Source organism: Typopeltis vanoorti, chromosome 16, assembly GCF_054136105.1.
Source record: "Typopeltis vanoorti isolate ZY-2024b chromosome 16, IOZ_Tvanoo_1.0, whole genome shotgun sequence".
NCBI classification, from domain to species: Eukaryota; Metazoa; Arthropoda; class Arachnida; order Uropygi; family Thelyphonidae; genus Typopeltis; species Typopeltis vanoorti.
In genome coordinates this window covers 46,546,595-46,566,558 of record NC_143564.1, presented here as the reverse complement: position 1 = coordinate 46,566,558, position 19,964 = coordinate 46,546,595, and the positions used below count along the sequence as shown (strand labels likewise).

Here is a 19,964-nt window from a genome sequence, read left to right as displayed (position 1 = left end):
AAAATACAAGCAAAACATCCAAGATTATCATGGTGCAGTCTCATCCACTAACAACATCAGAGCCCAACAGGAATGTGGGCTCGACCTGCTGGAGGACAGATGAAAATTTGCCACCATAAAATTCATAAATAATATCAGAAGTTGCCAAAGCGATCATATCTCCTTAAAACTTATGAACTTTGGAACCAAAAATGCAGACTTCACAGATCATCAACTTTGCAATATTTCTTTTAAGGTTACATGGTGATCAGCATTCATATTTATGAATTTAGGGACACAAAACACACGTGTTGAAAAGATTATTTTACTGATTAATAATAAAATAATAACTTGACATTTTGTCCCCTGTATTGAGGTCATCATCAGAAGGATACATGTGTATAAGAACTAAGCTACATGCTGTTGCACTCTATACAGGTAAATTACATCTACGTTGTTAACTAATCTTTTTTCTTACAGTTCCTATTGTTATATTATGATTATCTTCTGGATTTCTTCAGTAAGGTTGCTATTGAATGTTCAGGAAAAAAAAAAAAAAAACACTTCACCAAGTCCTTGTATTGAGATTTTTCTTTGTGGTTGCTATGAAGGTTGCAGATGGGTCCTCCACATTCTTAGAATGGTTAGACCATTATTTTTATTCAGATTCGGATCATGTTTGAGCATTTCACATGCTTCCATGAATTTCCGCTCGAACCAGGTTTTGGTACGGTGTAGGGACTTGGTACCTTTCCAATCAATTCTGTGGTATGTTTGGAGTGCGTGGTCAGAAAGGCCGGTTTTTCCAAAATGGAGGCATTTTATGTGTTGTTTGTGTTCATCCTTCCTGATTGGGATGGTTCGTCCTGTTTCCCCTATGTATGGTATGTTACATGTGCATTGTGTTTTGTAAACCCATGGGTGGGCTAGGTGTGGCAGAGGATCCTTGGAGGAACTGAGTAGGTGTCTTAATTTTGTCAGTGGTTTAAAGGTGGTTTTGATGTTGTATTTGTGTAGTGTTCTGTCTGTTTTTTCGGAAATGCCTCTAACATATGGTATAGCAATAGCATTCTTGAAATCTTTTTTGTTATTAGTGGTATCTTTGTGGGGGATCTTGTGAATGGTTTTTATACTGTATCCATTTTTTATAAAGGTATGTTTGATGGTCTCATATTCATGGTTAAGAGCTTGTTCATTTGAACAAATAGTTTGAGCTCTGTGTTTAAGGGTGCTTATGACCCCTAGTTTTTGTGTTGGGTGGTGATAAGAAGTTTTATGTGGAAGACTTTGAGCAACGAGCTCTAGAGTCGGCTAAAACCCAAAATTTGGCTAAGAAATGTCGACGATATTTTCACCAAGTGGCCCCACTGCTGAAAAGCACTAAATACATTCCTTAGCCACCTGAGCAAACAACACAAACGCATCCGATTCACCATTGAAATAGAAAAAAAAAACTCTCTTCCGTTCCTAGACACACTTGTCACACGTCTTCCTTCAGGCTGTCTCTCCTTCTCAGTTTAACGCAAACCTACACACAGGCCAGTACATACACAAAACTTCTTATCACCACCCAACACAAAAACTGATGATGACCTCAATACAGGGGTCAAAACGTCAAGTTATTATTTTATTATTAATCAGTAAAATAATCTTTTCAACACGTGTGTTTTGTGTCCCTAAATTCATAAATATGAATGCTGATCACTGTGTAACCTTAAAAGAAAGAGTCATCATAATCCACGGAGATGTGATCCACAAGCAGTGTAGCCTCTACAGTAAGCTAAAGATACGTACTTCCATGTTAATACGTTCACTGCCACGCTACTTTGGCATAGTCTGTTCCCGTACGCCGAGCAATTTCACTTCTTCAAGGTCAGTACAGTACTCTCGTTGCTGGTGGTCAGCATCATACGAGTATACTCGTAGTTGGCTTGTGCAGAACATATACCATCTGTGAGAATACACAGTTTCGATGCTAGCTCCACAAGCCAAGCATTTTCACTTCTTCAAGGTCTGTACGGTAATCTCATTACCGGCGGTAAGCGTCATACGAGTATACTCGTAGCTGGCTTGTGTAGCTGGTTTACCAACTACGAGTATACTCGTAGCTGGCAGTGAATGTGTTAATTAATCGACCTTTTTTAAACGATGTAGAGACAGCGACTTAATACCCAACTGCATTAAACTGAAGAAGAAATTTACATCAGCTAAAGCGCTCCATATCTATGCCAGGCTAAGATACAGAGAAAAAGCATTGTTAAGAGAACAGATCCATGAGGCACGAAAGAACTTAGCATTTACCCAAGCCAAAGTGTTACAACTAAAATTTGTGCTATCCAGTTACGTTAATCCAGAAATTTGGGATATTCTGGACAAGATCGCAGACGACTTGGCAAAGCATCTATTACTCAAAAACAAAGAACAATTAGTAACAAAGTTTCGAGCATTAAAACTACAGGAAAGCACAAGACAATTACGACACTAACGAAAGGAGCAGCCAATCACCCACAAACGTAGTTAGGAGCAACAAATTACCATCGGACCACTGTCTGGTTATCAACCAATCGGATTACTATCTCACCCAAGGTGAACTCTCGCTATTAGAGAAAGGTTTAAATTACACCATTGCTCCGAGGTCAGTAAATAAACTAGATATAATCCATCATATCGAGAGAGGTTTAAGATCCCTCCCCTTCAATTTAGCTGACAAAATACGGATGGAAACTGCCTGTTTACTAAATTCAACCAAAAAATTAAGCAGCAACCTAAACAAAGCTGAAAAACTGGCCCTCAAATCCCTAAAAGATAACCCTGACATTATTATCACAAAAGCAGATAAAGGGAATGCCACTGTTGTTTTAAATTGGATAACCTACAAATGAACCATTTGGTATCGGACCACAACACCTACCAAATGGTAAATTACAACCCCACGCAACGCAACAAAAAGAAAACTAATGAACTACTTAAATCAGTTAACACGTAGCTGGAAGAAACAATTAAAAAATTAATACCACAGTATGCTCGCGTGCCCAGAATTTATGGCCTGCCAAAAGTACACAAATCAGACACACCATCACATCCAATTGTGGAAGGAATCGAAAGAAAAATCTCAATACAAGAAGACTTCGTGAAGTGTGTTTTTTTTCCCTGAACATTCAATAGCAACCTTACTGTACAAATCCAGAATATAATCATAATATAACAATATGAACTGTATAATGCCAGAAGAATCCTGGTACATGAGGACTTTAGCAGAGTTTTTTTTTTTTTTTTAATCACTAGAGGGCAGGCTAAGAAAAAAGATTAGTTAACGACGTAGATGTAATTTACCTGTATAGAGTGCAACAGCATGTAGCTTGGTTCTTATACACATGTATCCTTCTGATGACCTCAATACAGGGGTCGAAACATCAAGTTATTATTTTATTATTAATCAGTAAAATAATCTTTTCAACACGTGTGTTTTGTGTCCCTAAATTCATAAATATGAACTTTACAATATGATGACACTATCAGGAAGGAAATAGGTCTTGATCAGCTAAATGCCCACATAAACAAAGAACCTCTATTTTCCAGTCCTTTACCTCCAAATACCTCCATAAATCTAAACCTTACCAAACTCTGTACAAAAAAAAGAATCAAAAGAAATGCTCAAAGAAAGAGGCCTAAATACTATCAACCTTCTTTCATCCTCCAAACAGGTTATTTGTTATTATACTGATGGATCGTCAGACACCAGTATGATTAATGGAGGCACTTGTGTTCTCCTTCTACTCCCGAAAGGTGAAAAACTTTCAATAAAAGATGGATCTGGGAGAATTGCTTCCAATTTTACCAGCGAACTTTATGCAATAAATAAAGCACTCGAAGCCTACTTAAAATTGTCATCATCTCAACAATCTGAGAGAATTATAATTTACAGTGACTCAATCAGCTATGGAGGCAATCAAAAATGGCAATACCAAGCTCACACACCCGTAAACTCTTAAATCAACTAAAGTGTTTAGGAAAAATTTGCATTTTACAATGGATTCCTGCTCATGTAGGCATTGATTACAATGAAGCAGCTGATAAATTAGCTAAAGAGACCAGAGAACTCAACCAAGAAACTCACATGATAACTCTTGTTGATGCTAACACACTAGCAAAATCGAAACTAATTCCATTGAAATCAGTGATACAACATCAAATTCCTGAAATTAATGCTGACAGAAAGACCATGATGATAGCAAGACTCTGGGCAGGACATTATAGAGGAATGAAGATCAATACAGATGATACGAGAACATATAGAAACTGCAACAACTGCCCCAATATTGAACTGACACCCACTCACATCTTACCTGTCCAGCAATTACAGCAGCCTTGCAAGAAATAGATCCTAATCCTGAACGAAAGCTCTATACAAACAAAATCATCGACATAGCCAAAGCAGTTCAAGGAGCACATGGAAACATCTAAGACTCTTCAAAGGACAACAACCAGCCTGTTAAGAAATGTACTGAAGCTTCATTTCTTCTGATGTTGAAGCAAAATTTTTTTAAGATTAAACTCCATGCTATTGCTATACAACAGTAAACGTAGATTTGCAATATGTAAACATTGTTCATGCTCTTGGCATAATGACTACTGTTCTTTCTTTTGATTCTCTCTCTCTGTTCCCTTCCATGTCCCTGGTAGTATGTTTTGATTATTTGTTTATCTGTTTTTTTTTTTTTTCTTTCATAATATGCATTTTTTCATTATTCTTCTGTCAGTAATATTTCATTCATATATAATGGTCGAGGTTATTTCTTTCTTGCTTTTAGAGAATCATTGAGTCCAAAACAGTGTTTTCAAGTCAAGTGATTGTATTCCTTAATCAAAAGTTTTAATAAACAACAGATATAGAAACTGTTTGGAATCTCTTTCTTTTGTATATTGCAATATTACAGATTCATGCCAGAGGGTTGCACTTTGTAAACAAGAATAATTTATGTTATTCTTGTATAACGTATTTGTTAATAATGTATATAATATGTAAGAATAATTATGGGTGGATAACTTAAATGATCATGTATGACTGGACTGTGGCAGAAGCAGAAGACATAATTGACTCACTGAGTTTTGATGGTATATCATCCAGGTGGATATAATGCAATAATTGATATGAGAATAGAAGTAGATCAATTAGAAGTGCTTAGAATGTTGCAAAATCCCAATATGAATACAGCCATGGAATTACATTAGCTGGTATGAATATCAGCCCATGTGTTATGAGAAAGTTCAAGAGAATTGCTGGTGCCTCTGAACCAATCTGCTTAATTAAGTCTAAATTCTGGCACGGTCCCAAGAAGAGATAGCAAAATAGTTGCATTACATAAAAGAGATTCTAAGAGAGAAAGAGAGGTAGCAATTTATAGGCATTGGTATCTCACAAGCAGTGGTTATAGTATCTGAGAAGTTGCTAGAGCAAGATTCAGGAATGGGATGGGTAGATAGGAATGGAAAATAGCATATCTCTGTGAAAAGGAAGTTTTGACTTAGTAATCTCAGTGTTGGCTCCACTCAGTGATGGCCTTCCACCGACCACCACTACCAAGCAGAACCGCTCATATTCCTAAGAAAAGCATTCACCGACAAAGCCCCTCAACCGGGCCGTGCTGGAAAACGCTTTCCCCGGAAACTCAAATTGCTCCCTTAAGGCAAAAACCTTAAGAGAGTGAACTCATATTAGCAATCTCACCGGTTTCAACCTTTTTTTGAGGTCTCCTCAGTGAGTAGCTAGACCAGACCGGTTTCGACCTTTATTGAGGTTTCATCAGTGGGAGCTGGACCCCGAGGTAGTGATACCAAGATAGAAGTAATGCAGAAGTCATATTTCCATATGTGAGTTGCCAAAAGGTGTCACACCTTATTATTAAAATTCTCTAGATTAGAGATAGTTGATGGAAGTTGTTTTACACTTGGTTATGCTATGAATTATATATTTTGTTTAATCCTTTATCCAAGTTTAAGCAAACAAAGTTTGCGCCTGAAGTAATTTCAGGCCTGGGGCAACTCATGGCAAAGGTGGTATGACTTCACATCACTTGCCTTAGTATCCCATAATGCAAAGCACATCTCCTTGCAGACATGTATAATGCTGTGCATTAAGGGAAGGGTCACTACCCAGACCTGTTTCGACCTTTATTGAGGTCTCATCAGTGGGAGCCAGACCCAGAGGTGGTGATATCAAGGTGGAAGTAATGCAGAAGTCATATTTTTATATACGAGTTGCCAAAAGGTGTCACACCTTATTATTAAAATTCTCTGAATTAGAGATAGTTGATGGAAATCATTGTCTGAAGAAGTCATAAGTCATTACTATATGAAATTTTTCATATAGTAATGGTATCAATATCATGACATTTGAAACTTTTAAAGTTCAAAGCAAAAGCATATCTTGTTATATAAAACAAGATATTTATTGTCTTTCCTATTAAAAATGTCTTTTCTTGGACTAGTTTGCATGTGCAAAAAATTCTATTTCTTTGAGGACTGGCACTTTAGCCTTGCAGGAAAAGGCCAAATTTTCATCAGGATGTATAATAAAATGGTATACAAGGAGCTATGATTCTTGTACGTCTTGTTTTGGCTATCCCTCTTTTATTTTTGGTTTTGCTGCATAGCTGCTCTCATAAAATGTTTCTTTCTTTTTTTTTTCTAAGATTTTAATATGATTTATATTACTTCACTTAATAAAGTAATAGTGAAATATTTTTCCAAACTTAAATATTATCATCATCATTCTGATATGCACAACCAAGGGTTGAACTCTTAGTTGTGCTCCTACCAGGATACTGGATATTGTGGTGTTAAATTTACCTTTGTATAGAAAGACTGAGACATTAACAGTTATTGATTTTTATTATTTTGCAGTATTAACTCACAAGACTACAAGAATACAATAAATAGATAATTTATTAAACTGCTGCTGTTTGTTTCCATTTACCCAGCCCAAAAATATGGTATCCATAAAACACTAACTCATGAGGTCATAATCAGATGTTCTGATGATATAGCTCCTACCACAGAGCTCAGATATCTATGACTATCCAAGTACACTGTGAATATTTTCTGTGTTTTAGGCATTTCATACCACAGTCTTGTGTAGATTGTGGTATGAAATATCATTCTTCAGTGGAGTATGTATAACCTTGTTCAGTTTCACTGCCAGCAAAACACTAATCACAAATCTCTCCTTGGTCATAAACATATTACAAATATTGCCTCCTTGGCATCTAAAAAATTGGTTTTCTCTTTCATTTGAGATGTTACTTTATCTCTGAAAACAGTTTTAACTCTAAACAAATCATATCCATCCAACCATTGAATATTGTTCTTACATCTGCAGGTGCCCTAAGAGATCTCTAAAAATAATCAATTCAGCACAGAAAAGAGCTGTTAGACTGATTAATGACCACCTCTCTCTCTCTCAACCTCCCTCCCTCCCACTTTCACTAGGCATACAGTTTCTGCTGCTTACATCTTCCACGACCGATTTTTTATTTTTGCAAACCTATAGTACATTTTGCACCATTGGCGTGCTAAGAATATTTTTTCTATTTTTATCAGTTATAAATTTAAGATATAAAAAATATATATATTTTTTATATCTTAAATTTATTTTTTTACATAGTTTGGTACCCTTGCTTTAGAATTCAAACATGGAACTTTTTCAAGCCATTTCAGGCTTCCAATAAGCGGAGTGGCAGTCTCACTCCAAGCAATGAAATTCACTTAAATTTGATGATGAATTGGCATCAGTAATTTCCCAATTCTCTTAAATCCATTGAATGCAGCAGCTATTCATCACTCTTTCAAAGTTCAAATCCATACAACCTATTTCTCCTCTTCTTTGTTCATATATGCTACCTGACCTCCGAAAGAGTCTTATATGTTTCCCAAGGAATATCATCTACACCTCTTCAAATCAATATGAACTATCTTTCTTTTAAGGTGATCAGCATTCTTATTTATGAATTTAGGGACACAAAACACACGTGTTGAAAAGATTATTTTACTGATTAATAATAAAATAATAACTTGACGTTTCGACCCCTGTATTGAGGTCATCATCAGAAGGATACATGTGTATAAGAACCAAGCTACATGCTGTTGCACTCTATACAGGTAAATTACATCTACGTTGTTAACTAATCTTTTTTCTTAGCCTGCCCTCTAGTGATAAAAAAAAAAAGTTACCAATAAAAACTACAATAAACTCTGCTAAAGTTCTCACGTACTAGGATTCTTCTGGAATTATACAGTTTATATTGTTATACTACAGTTATCTTCTGGATTTGTATAGGTTGCTATTGAATGTTTAGGAGGGAAAAAAAACAACTTCAAGTCTTCTTGTATTGAGATTTTTCTTCGTGGTTGCTATGATGGTTGCAGATGGGTCCTCCACATTCTTGGAATGGTTAGACCATTATTTTTATTCAGATTCGGATCATGTTTGAGCATTTCACATGCTTCCTTGAATTTCCGCTCAAACCATTGTTTGGTGTGGTATAGGGACTTGGTACCTTTCCAATCAATTCTGTGGTATGTTTGGAGTGCGTGGTCAGAAAGGCCGGTTTTTCCAAAATGGAGGTTTTTATGTGTCGCTTATGTTCATCCTTTCTGATTGGGATGGTTCGCCCTGTTGAACTAGTTTTCTCTTTGCCCATTCACTGTACTAATATGCTATAGGTTGACCAACCACTCCTTACAAAAAAATAACAAACTGTATGCCCTTCTTTGAAATACAAAGGAAAATTAGGAAATTTTCCTTGGGAGTGTCATATCTGTGAATTCTGAAGTCTGTTATCAGCTATTTTATTTCTAACACAACTTTTCAGTTCATATGTTCAAATTGATATTTTGTTAAAGAAAGCAAATTAAACATCCATTATATCCATAACATCCCTATTCCAGAACATTTAAACAATAAAAAACGCAACAACAAAAAGAAAAACAGGATACAAATTACAGGAAAAACTGCGAAATAGCAGTCCACGCCCTTGAACAGAAACATACTTTGCAATCGATAACAAAACACTACTTAGAATATCGGAAATGGTAGCCATAAAATATGATGAAAACTCAATAAACGTCTACCAACCCTACATAATCTCTGAGAGTTGGAAGCTCCATAACATAAAAATTATTTTTATGTTATGGAGCTTCCATTTAAATTGTTATTTAAATGTTCACGATTAAGGATGATTTCTCTGGACTCCACAATTTTTCTTTCAAACTCATCATGGCAATGAAAGATGTCTTCGGATCTATCCCAGCAGACTGAATGACCCTGGTGTTCATCATCAGGATTGTTCGAGAAAAGAATATGACTAGACAAGGCACTGGCATGTGTATATACATATATATATATATATATATATACACACCATATTTGCAGCATATAAGACGCACTTTTTTCTTTGAAAATAGGTCTGAAAAACAGGGTGCATCTTATACACTGATACTCAGTTTTTGTTACTTTCATTTCTGGAAAATTTCTCTGTTCCGAGTTACGCGATTTCTTTCTTGCTTCCTTGCGGTGTGTGAGAGCATTCCAGGTACGTAGAGTTCAGTGGATGCGCATGCGCTTTCATCGTCAATCACAGCTGTGTTCCTGTTCGTTTAAACTTTCCAATTGTTGTCGTGGTTGTTGTGAATGGTGATAAATTTCTGCTGTTAAATTTTCTCTAAATTTCTTGGCAAATTATGGCTGAAAAACGTCAGCATTGCTACAATATTGCATACAAACTACGTGTGATTGCGTATGCTAAAGAACATGTAAACAGAGCTGCAGAGAGACATTTCGAGCCATCCCCAACTGAGAAATTTATAAGAGCTTGGCGGAATCAGGAAGAGGATCTAAAAAAAGCAACTCGCAATAAACATAACCTACAAAGTGGAACTGCAAAATGGCCAGAACTTGAGGCAGAACTGAATACTTGGATGTTAGACCACAGAAAAGTGAGACTTTCAGTGTCTACAAAAATGATTATTCATCAAGCGAAAGAGATAGCTACTAACAGAGGCATCTCGAACTTTACTGGATCAACCTCATGATGTTTTCAAGATTCATGAAGAGAAATCAGCTATGTATGCCGACTAAAATAAAAACAGCACAAAAGATGCCAGCTGAATATGAAGAAAAAATTATTGAATTTCCTAAAATTTTTTTTCCTAAAAAATGTGTACAAAAAAAGGGTGTGTGTCTTATACGCCAGCAAATACAGTATATTGTTTTATTTTATTTTATTTTTTTGTTTGTTTGTTTAGCTTGCATTTTGTACTTTGAATTTCTCATACATTAAACTCAAATTTAGTGTATCAACAAATGTATAGTGTCTTCTGTCTGTAAATGTTATATTAATATATTTTTAATATTTTATTTTATTTTATTTTCGTTTTCAATGATCTAACCTAAGTTATTTTTGAATACCTAATTAAATTTTACTTTTTTTTCTCCTATATGCTAAAATGTACAGTTCATTATTATATAATTTATGACTAGATTAAACACAAACTCTTATTTAACAGATCCTGCAAAAATCAATAAATTAAAAATTCGAGAAATCAAGAATTCTCAGGAACTTCAAGTTACCATTCCTGACTCCAAAAATTAAAAAATACCCTTACTCATAAGCTTCCTACTTACATTCCCTCTGTCTTTGAAACTTTATAGTTACAATATATTTAGTGTGGGGGGGGGGGATTATATTTAATGTGGTTTATTTAAATAGTATTACTTAGTCAATTGAAATCTTTTTTGGTTCTTTTGTCATTGTTAAAAACGATTGCAACATTGACCCACATACTATATTTTTGGTGGCTTCATCAGTTTATTCACTTGGTTCTCCATCATAATAGCTTTGTTTTTTCTGTCTTCTATTTTAAAGCTTAATTTGCTGTCTTCATAAAAAATTGTTTTTTAACATTAACTGCATATGAGGATTTACAAAACCTGTAATACACGGGCCATTGTTAGCGGACATCCCTTTACCTCATCTGATGCTCCAGTTCATTCTACAGATGTTCAGTGGGGTTGAGATCAGTTATCTGTGGAGACCAATCAAGTGTAGTGACGTTCATGTCCACGAACCACACAGTTACAGCAGCAACCTATGCCATGGTGCATTGTCTTGCTGAAAGAGACAGTGGTTATTCTATAAAAATGCCACAAAGTAGGAAGCATGGTATTGTCCAGAATATTCAGATTCCTCTTGGAGCTCAATGTTCATGGCACCACAAACAGAGCTCTAAGGCCAAACCAAGAAAAACAGGACCATACCATCCCATCACCACTTCTAAATTTTATAGCTGGGGTTATGCACTCTGGTAAGAGATGTTCACCACTTGCCTGTCACACCCACATGTGTCCATCTGATCGGTAGAGGGTATAGCATTATTCGTCACTCCATAACAGCTGTCCAAGCTTCCGCACCTCACTGCGCATGCTCTTTGCACCACTGAAGACAACACTGCATGTTGATTCAGGTAATGTGGGGCTTGCATATTGTAGTCTTACCAGGAATCCCATGTTGTGAGCTTGGTCCTGAATGTTTTGGTGCAGATTTGTATTCCAGTTGATGCCTGGAACTCCGTATTCAACTTGTCAGTCGACAAATAGCAGTTTTTTTCTTAACAAGGATCAGTTAAGTAAGTTTCCATCATCTGGTCTATCACATGATTTCTGCAACTAAATTTCAGATTTTTGATTGGACACACAAAGCATGTGATAGTGGAGGCTCCCTTATCTTTTAACTATGTAACTAATTCTGTTGTTCCACAGGGTACTGATCTCTCACCTATCATCTTCCTTCTACATATCAGTGACCTACTGCAATGATTTCTATCCAAGTATATGACTTTGTTGATAACAGCACGCTATGCAGATCATCACAGCCTCCAGAACAGCACTCTGCAATCCTAATTCCCTCTGAACTATTCTTTAATGAGGTTCATATAACTTTGTCAGTTTCAGCTCTAGCAAAACACAGTGCTATCTAATCTCTCACAAAGAAAGCACCATTTTCTTCCAGTCTTATGAGATCTCTTTGCATAAGCACATTACAACTCTTTGTTCCTTGGCATCTAGAAAATTAGGATTTTTCTTTCACTAAAGGTGTTACTTTACCTCTGAATGGCTATTGATCTTATATAAATCACAAATCTGCTCAATCATTGATTACTGTTCTCACACCTGAGGTGGTGCTTATAAGAGCTTGCTAAAAATAATTCACTGAATAGAGAAGCACAGTTAGGTTGATTAATGACCCATCTCTCACCAGTTCAATCCACCCTCTGTCATATAGGCATTCAGTTTCTGCTGCTTGCATATTCTACAAACACGCCTATGGACAGTGTTCATCCAAACTCGCATCAGTAATTTCGCTTCACAGTTAAACCCCTAACCTTCAGAACAAATTTCTCTTCCTCATTCATCCTTTCTACTTTTGGAACAGCTTCATATTTTATGTGTAATCCCAGACTACTCTTCAGACTAAATGTAACCAAGTTCATTCTTGCCCATTCATGGTACTGACATACTGTAAACTGTCCAAACTCTTGTGTATGAGATTATTATTAAGAGAGACCTCCAGAGAGTAAAGGACTCACGGGAGGTCACTTATTACCCGCATCAGCTGTCATATCTATTCTTGAATTGTCATTAAAAAAAACCCAAACTGTTCACTGTAACAACTTATTTCAATGGTCTCCACTGTATTCCCAGGGTTTTTCAACTATTTGTATTAGCAAAATTTTAGTTAAGGAAAAGTTAAAATCTAGTCTTGGCAGTCTGTTTTGACTCAAGCTGAGTCTGTTCTTATTTAAGATTCTGTTTAATATTTCTTAGCCAATTTTTCTTAACTTCTTTTCAGATATGCTTGCATAAATCCTATATGAAACACTCAGTAGAGAAAATTCCTCAGTAATTCTCAGAGTCTGTTTTGTTTTTCCTTATAATAGAGTTGTACTCCATACATCTGAGATTAAGCCTTGTGACAAAGCCTTCTGAATTACATTCTGATGTTGTGGAAAATTTTTATACCTCACATCATTTCTTTCAGATTTTTGATTGAATATCATCTTTATCATGTTTCATTCTACATTCCTTATTTTCTGGTAGCTTTTTTCCACTTTTGACTCAAGTCAAAACAAAGTCAAGACAAAAGGTCAGTAACATGAGTATTACTGAAAAAATACTCATGCCTGCATTCTCGAAGTTATTTTCCACCCCTGTTTTTGCACTTTTTATCTATAAATGAGATTGTTTTAAAGACAGTAAATCCCCCCCCCCAGAATATCATTATATTCTTATTTTACCCAATAGTGAACAAACAGAAGTTTGAGTGTGAATTTTTTTCATGACTGGGCTACTTATATTATAAAGGCTGTTGACTTCACATTAGATTGCCATTGTATCCCATAATGCACAGTACATTGAAAAGGAGATTCGTCAGGTTCAGTCCCATGTACTTTTTTTATGTCAGTCCCACCCACAAAAGGTCATTAACCTTACATTAGTATTGTGTTGGTATTAGTATGAGTATGTGTGTGTGTGTGTGTGTGTGTGTGTGTGTGTGTGTGTGTGTGTGTGTGTGTGTGTGTGTGTGTGTGTGTGTGTGTATGGGTGTCAGTATATTGCATGAGTAATATTAATATACTGTGTGTGGTTTAAAGATTTGTCTCCAGAAACTGCTCTTGAGACCAAATGCAGAAGCCCTTTCAAGCTTCCAGTTTGCATATGATGAAACTTGTCTCCAAACTTAAACACAAATATCCATGCTCACTATGGAATTTGAACTTGCAGCCAGTTGGTTAGAGAACAGATATGCTCACAACTTAGCAACAAGGCTAGCATGTCATTTAACTCATTATTTTTGTTATATAGGTCAGTGTGTTTGTAATTATTCTTTTCTTGTCCAGCTGCTTTGATGAGAAGTGAGGGTTCCCAACTTCTTGTATAAAGTTTCTTTTTTAAAAAAAAAAAATAATAATAATAATACTTGCTTATTTTTGGCTTTGGCATTTTTGGATATATGGTTTCATTTCAATGAACACCTGAACTTCCTCATTAGCTGTATCAGTGGCAAGCGAATTACCCTTGCTTCAAAACTTACCATAGATATAGAAAAGAACAACCAAAGGAAGCTCTTTCCTAGATATCTACTCATTTACAGATATTTGCAGGTATATCTAGAGGGAATCTCATCACCTCGTGCACTCATAAGTTTGGAGTTGTTAATACCATGATTCATTCATGGTACTACCACGTTATGAAGTTAAAAAAAAGACCCTTTTTTTCTTCCTTATGGAATCTTATGAAACAAATATAAAAATGCTGTTGAAATCTGACTACAAAGAACCTATCTTCTCATCTGTACTGTTCATATCCTGAAATGTATATGCTGATATGCATGAAAAGGCTTATGTGTTGGTAGTACATGTTAATTTATTTTCACAGTACTGATTACAACACAGACTGATAAGGAAATAATTTCCAACATAGATGCTGCCTAATTAGGACTTTAGTTCTTTGTGTCCGTTACAGTTTTTTAAACTAGTCCTACTGTTACACCAAATTGTTATTTCATGTACAGTGATAAATTGTTCTTGTGCTCTGAAGATGCTGGATATAATACCAGTGAAATATCAGCTAATAAATTAATAAATATTAATTATTTTCTTATCATTCTGTGTTGTAATCAATACTGTGAAAATAAAGTAACATGTATATGCTGATATCCACCTCTCGTAGTTATCTCTGTCTGTGACATTTAATTCTACCTCTGTGTATATGTGCACATGCAATTTCTCATCTAGCCAGTTTCTCTGTCATTCTTTGCCAAATTTGATTCAGCCTTCCTCTTTCCTTCCAGGATCTATACAAAGACACCCTTTGACTTTCTCCATTCTCAGTACATGACCAATCCCATTCCACCTGTTTCACTGGCAGTACTTTTTCTCTGTATTGTTATGTTTTCTACTTCTTGTATCTACATGTCTTAAACAGATATTTTACCTTCTTGATTGTACATATACAGTATATATGCCCTATTGTTATTCAACCCCTTCTTGCTACTGCAGTCTACCTTGACTAAAACCTAACCCTTCTGTGGCCTCTCTTTCAATTGAATTCACGTGCAAGTTCCGCAAACAAAGAAATTGCCCCAGATCAGAGCCAATTTACCTAATTGCAATTCTGGAGCTAACTCCTCTTCGGAATTAAGAAAAATTTATTTGTTAAGCTGCACCATCTTAATTCCTATACAAGAAAAGTCTCCTTGTCAGAGAGTTAACACACAGACTGTTGCACGATTTCAGAATCTAGTAATTAACAAACCCTTTAAATGCCTTCTTCAAATGCAATCATAACCAGTTTCCCGCTCTTGAATTTACATAGGTTCTAATTTTAGCAAGCAGTGCATTGGTTTGAGAGATCAGACAATTCTTTTAGGTAAAGAAAACAGGAATGTTTATTCATCCTAAGTTACTATACAGAATATTCAAAATCACACTAAACTAAATAAGAAGTTCCTAGAGGTAACACTAATCTATCAGACAAGATCTAAATACAATTAGTACTTCACAATAAAAAGAACAATGGGAAAATTAAGCTATCCTGTCCTTGTTCACCTATTTACAGTTATACAATGAATGCCTTACTCATTTCCTAATTAATAAGCTATGATATACCACAATAACTCAAAGACAATATCAGTTACAAAACCACTTCCAGAGCTACAACGATTTTGCTGGAGGATAAAGTACTCAAGTCCTGTCATTTACTAACAAGCCCATTCACTTATTATATTAGCGCAATTGCTCTCTCTCTCTCTGGCTTAGTTCACTTTACAAAGGACATAAAAGGTTTATATTACTGACCATTGAATATGCAGAAGTTTTCTCTTGATCAATTTCTGCTGACTTTCTTCAGCTAGTTTCCATGTTCTGTGACCTGTTGACCTATATCTTGACCACCCAGGGATTACGTTCGCAAATCACTCGTGTGCCGATGTGTGTGAATCTGCTCTGACGGATAGGTACATGTGCTTCGGTCTTTGCTGCACCGATGTTATGCCTTGACCCTACCGCTACCTGACTGCGTAGCCGTCATTGACCATCGTTCTTCCCATCTGCACGAACGACTTCTACCGGAACCCGAAACCAAGGGAAGATAGAGGCACGAACCAAGAAAAAAGCCCCAAGCTCACACCGCCAAATCTTTTATATCCTTTGTGGTTGCTCTCCCTACTACGTCACCGATTGCTGATGGTACCTAAGCCTTTTGCACTCAATGCTATCTTCTCTCCAATGTGTCTCCCACGTGAGTGCCTTGCACGTACCTCAAACTTCGCATCGCAGCTGCCTAGGGTCATATCTATAAGCCGATTAAACTAATGTGAACTGCTCTAACTTTCTTGTTCCAATGTAACCTTTACAAAGACTTTTATGATTCTTGTCTGTTATTTACAGGACAGTTTACAATATAACACGTACAAAATTTCATTAAGAAAGTATTATTACATTATTTACAAAATCACTTACACCTATGTACAAGCATTTCTTTTGGAGAATTTTGCATCTTAGTTAAATCCCGAATGAAATGCCTAATAATAAATTAAACCTTTCATTCTAGATTTAACAGTATGTAATTCAACATTTGTCATATGTTTGTATCCGAAAGATCAATAAAATCCAATATTAATTGGATTTCATCTTTATCATTTTCCATGTATCTGATCCATATAACAACAGTGCATATAACATATTTCCCTTGAAGATCCTTATTTTGGATTTATTATGATATTGGATGATTATCGTATATTCAAAATTATTCAAACTAATCTTCTGAAAGCAGTATTTACGTTGGTCAATTTTGTATCCAATAATAATGCTTTCATTTTATTCATATTTAATCCAACTTTCTTTGCAGCTGTATTGCTTGTATAGAGTATTTTGATAATATTAAAACTATGTCATCTGCATAGTCCAAATCTTTCAGCTGTGTGAAATTTTAAGCAAACTTTTAGGAACCACAGGATTGCTTTGCTATAGTGGATATTTTTTTATAGTGAATTCCTTTTAGCAAAGAATTGTGCCTATAGGATCAAGAGTTTTCAGTGGTTTATTATAGTCAACAAGTTTGTTATAATGATGTTCATAGTGTTGACTGTATTATGGTATCATTTGTTCTCTTTCAGTGTCTGGGTATCTTTTCACTCTTTAGCGCTTGATTAAAGATCATTTGCAGTTGGACCACAAGAATGCTTCCTCAGAAGCATTGATGCAGATTTTCCAGATACTGATTTTCATACCATGCTGGTAGAAAGATCTTGTTGAGTTCAGTGATGCAAAAACTTAGTCATGTCTCATCTCTCACAAAAAATAAATTTTCTCTCCTAGATCTTACCTTTCACAATACTCAGTCTAGCAAGAAAGTCTTAATAATGATAATCTCAAATTTTTTTGTATATATAAACATATGCCATCCATTAAAAAAAAAAAAAAGAAAGAAAGAAAGAAAATAGATTTGTCAATGATAACTTCAGAGATTTCTTTGTATAAACACATGACATCCCCTTACAGTTACATCTCCCATTCATTACACTAATTGCCTTGCATTGTCATGTACTTTGCTCCATATTATAATTCTCCTTGATTTTTTTAAAAGAAATTACTAACAGCAATTATTGAAATCTGCCTCAGTAGCTACTTAGTTGCTGTCACTCCTTGTCTATTTAAAAGGGTGTTGTCGATTTAAATCCTACACAAGGCACTTTTATTCTTTGTGAAAGCAAGGCTTATATACAGTAGGGAAAAAATGCATTTATATGATATATACTAATTGTTTTCTTTATACTAAGAAAATATCATTCTAAAGAAAGTAATAATGTTTTGATGATGGTTTTTTTATTTTCCTTTTTTAGAACATGTTTTTATGTGATTGGATTAATATCATCCACACTACAAGGTTCAACTGTTTTAGATCAGTTTGGCTGGAAGGCAGTTAGAAGAACACATGAGGACCAATGGCCACTTATGATTGAGTCTAAAATTCAGGAACATGAATTTTCTTCGGAAGATACTCGAAGTTGTTCGTGGTCAGTTAGTACATGCAGCAGTACCAGTGACTGGCCACCTGGAAGTCTATCCAGCAGTCTTTCCTTTAAATCTTTTTTTCCTAGTGCTTCCAGTTATGGCAGTCTAGACTTAGATGTTGCTGAAGATAAAGATATACCACGTTCAGTACATACTCTTCCTCGAAGTACAACATTTTATTCTCATTATTCTCATGCTGCCATTGACACTAGACCTCGTTCATCCTCAGACAGCCAGCCACAGATGCACAGAAAGGATAACAGAATGGAAAATATATTAATAACTAGTCCTGGTGATAGTTGGGACGATATGTATATGTCAGACATTCCTAAAGATCGTTCTAGTTCCTTCGGCGGGCAGGATGGTCAAGATATGTCAAGTGATCTAGCTATTCAGGGAGCACAGGTATCCAGTCCAGTGCCACTGATTCCTCTTCCAAAAAAAGAAAACTATGGGTGCAGTGAAAGTTTTAATATAACTGGCTATAGAACTCATTCTAATAGTTCAACTGAATCAGCCAACAGTGATGGAAATGTGACTGATTCATGTTCATCAAAATTTTCATATCAAAATCATTCTCATATTTTTAATCCTAGTAATAACTTAACTACTCTCAATATTCCAGTGAATAGTACAAATGAAATTAATGACCGAACAAGAACATTTCATCAGTTAGCTGATAATACGGTCACGGAAGTCACACATAGTCCAACTTCTCCACATGTCTTTTCCTTCACTAGTGCTAAAGATGCTTTAGGGTATGTTACTTTACGAGACATACAGAGAAGACGAGTACAGTCACTGGCATTTGAAACAGATAATAACTTTAGTTTTGATCATCGTACTGTTAAATCTCATAGTTTGGATCCTCAACTGGGAAGTGTGCTTTTGTAAGTAGTAATGAAGATTATCATGTATTTGCTTTTTTTTGTATTTTTTTGTATTTATGTGTTAGAGTATCTGTGTGAAAAGAGAGTTGCTTTTGTGTTTCAGCTCACCTCTCTCATCCTGTGGCAACAAACTCACAATTTTTTCTTTCTCACTCTTCATTTCTGCATGCACTAGCAACTCTTTAATTTCTTCTCACATGCCAAATCATTTGTCACCTGCTAAATCATTTGTACTAGCCAAAATAAACATCTTTCGCCTTAACTCTCTATAGCCTTCCAGTGTCACTGACATCCTTAATTTTAACACCAGGAAAACACTATTTCATCACTCTCTCCTCAAGGACTCCTCTTATTGTTGAATCACCAGACAAAATTCGATCCTTATTCTCATGCTTTTGCTCTTTCATGCTCTGCTTTCTCTCACTTCTGTGTCATACCAACTGCCAGGCATTTCTCCAACCACTCAATTTCACATTTTTTTCTGTGGAGAAATCCACACGTGTGCAATCTTTTCCATTACCATCTGGTCATTCTCTTCATTTTCTACCATCATTCATACAGTCACTTACCACTTATAATGCTAACTATGCCTATCACAATATCACTCATTTCGTCTTTCAGCTCATTCTTCTTACTCTCTTTACTCTAATGAAATGCTTTCGACAAACTCATACTCCAGTTTTGTTCTCTTCCATAACTCTCTCATTTTTCAGTAGCCATACATTTCACACAAACTGCAGTGAACGTACACGTTAAAATTGCTCACTGTTGTTTTTAGCATCAGCACTATGATGCATGGTATAGTGTACAAGAAAACAAATATTAAACCTTTGAAACTCATAAAATTGAGCATACTACCATTACAGGTAATCAAACAAACACTTATAAATATAATGTTGCCAAAAGAATGACTTAAGTGTTGCTAAATACTTCCAAAAAGAACTTACCTTTTGGATCCAAAAGAGT

At 35.5% G+C, this 19,964-nt stretch overlaps 1 protein-coding gene across 2 annotated transcripts in view; it reads left to right on the top strand.

The window, feature by feature from the left end:
- rictor (rapamycin-insensitive companion of Tor) overlaps window positions 1-19,964 on the top strand; it is a 955,009-nt gene that overhangs the window by 729,790 nt on the left and 205,255 nt on the right. For both annotated transcript variants that reach the window (XM_090406113.1, XM_090406114.1), the window contains exon 25: window positions 17,937-18,998. In XM_090406113.1, the coding sequence (XP_090262239.1) occupies window positions 17,937-18,998 (1,062 nt within the window). The remainder of the gene's footprint in view (window positions 1-17,936; window positions 18,999-19,964) is intronic.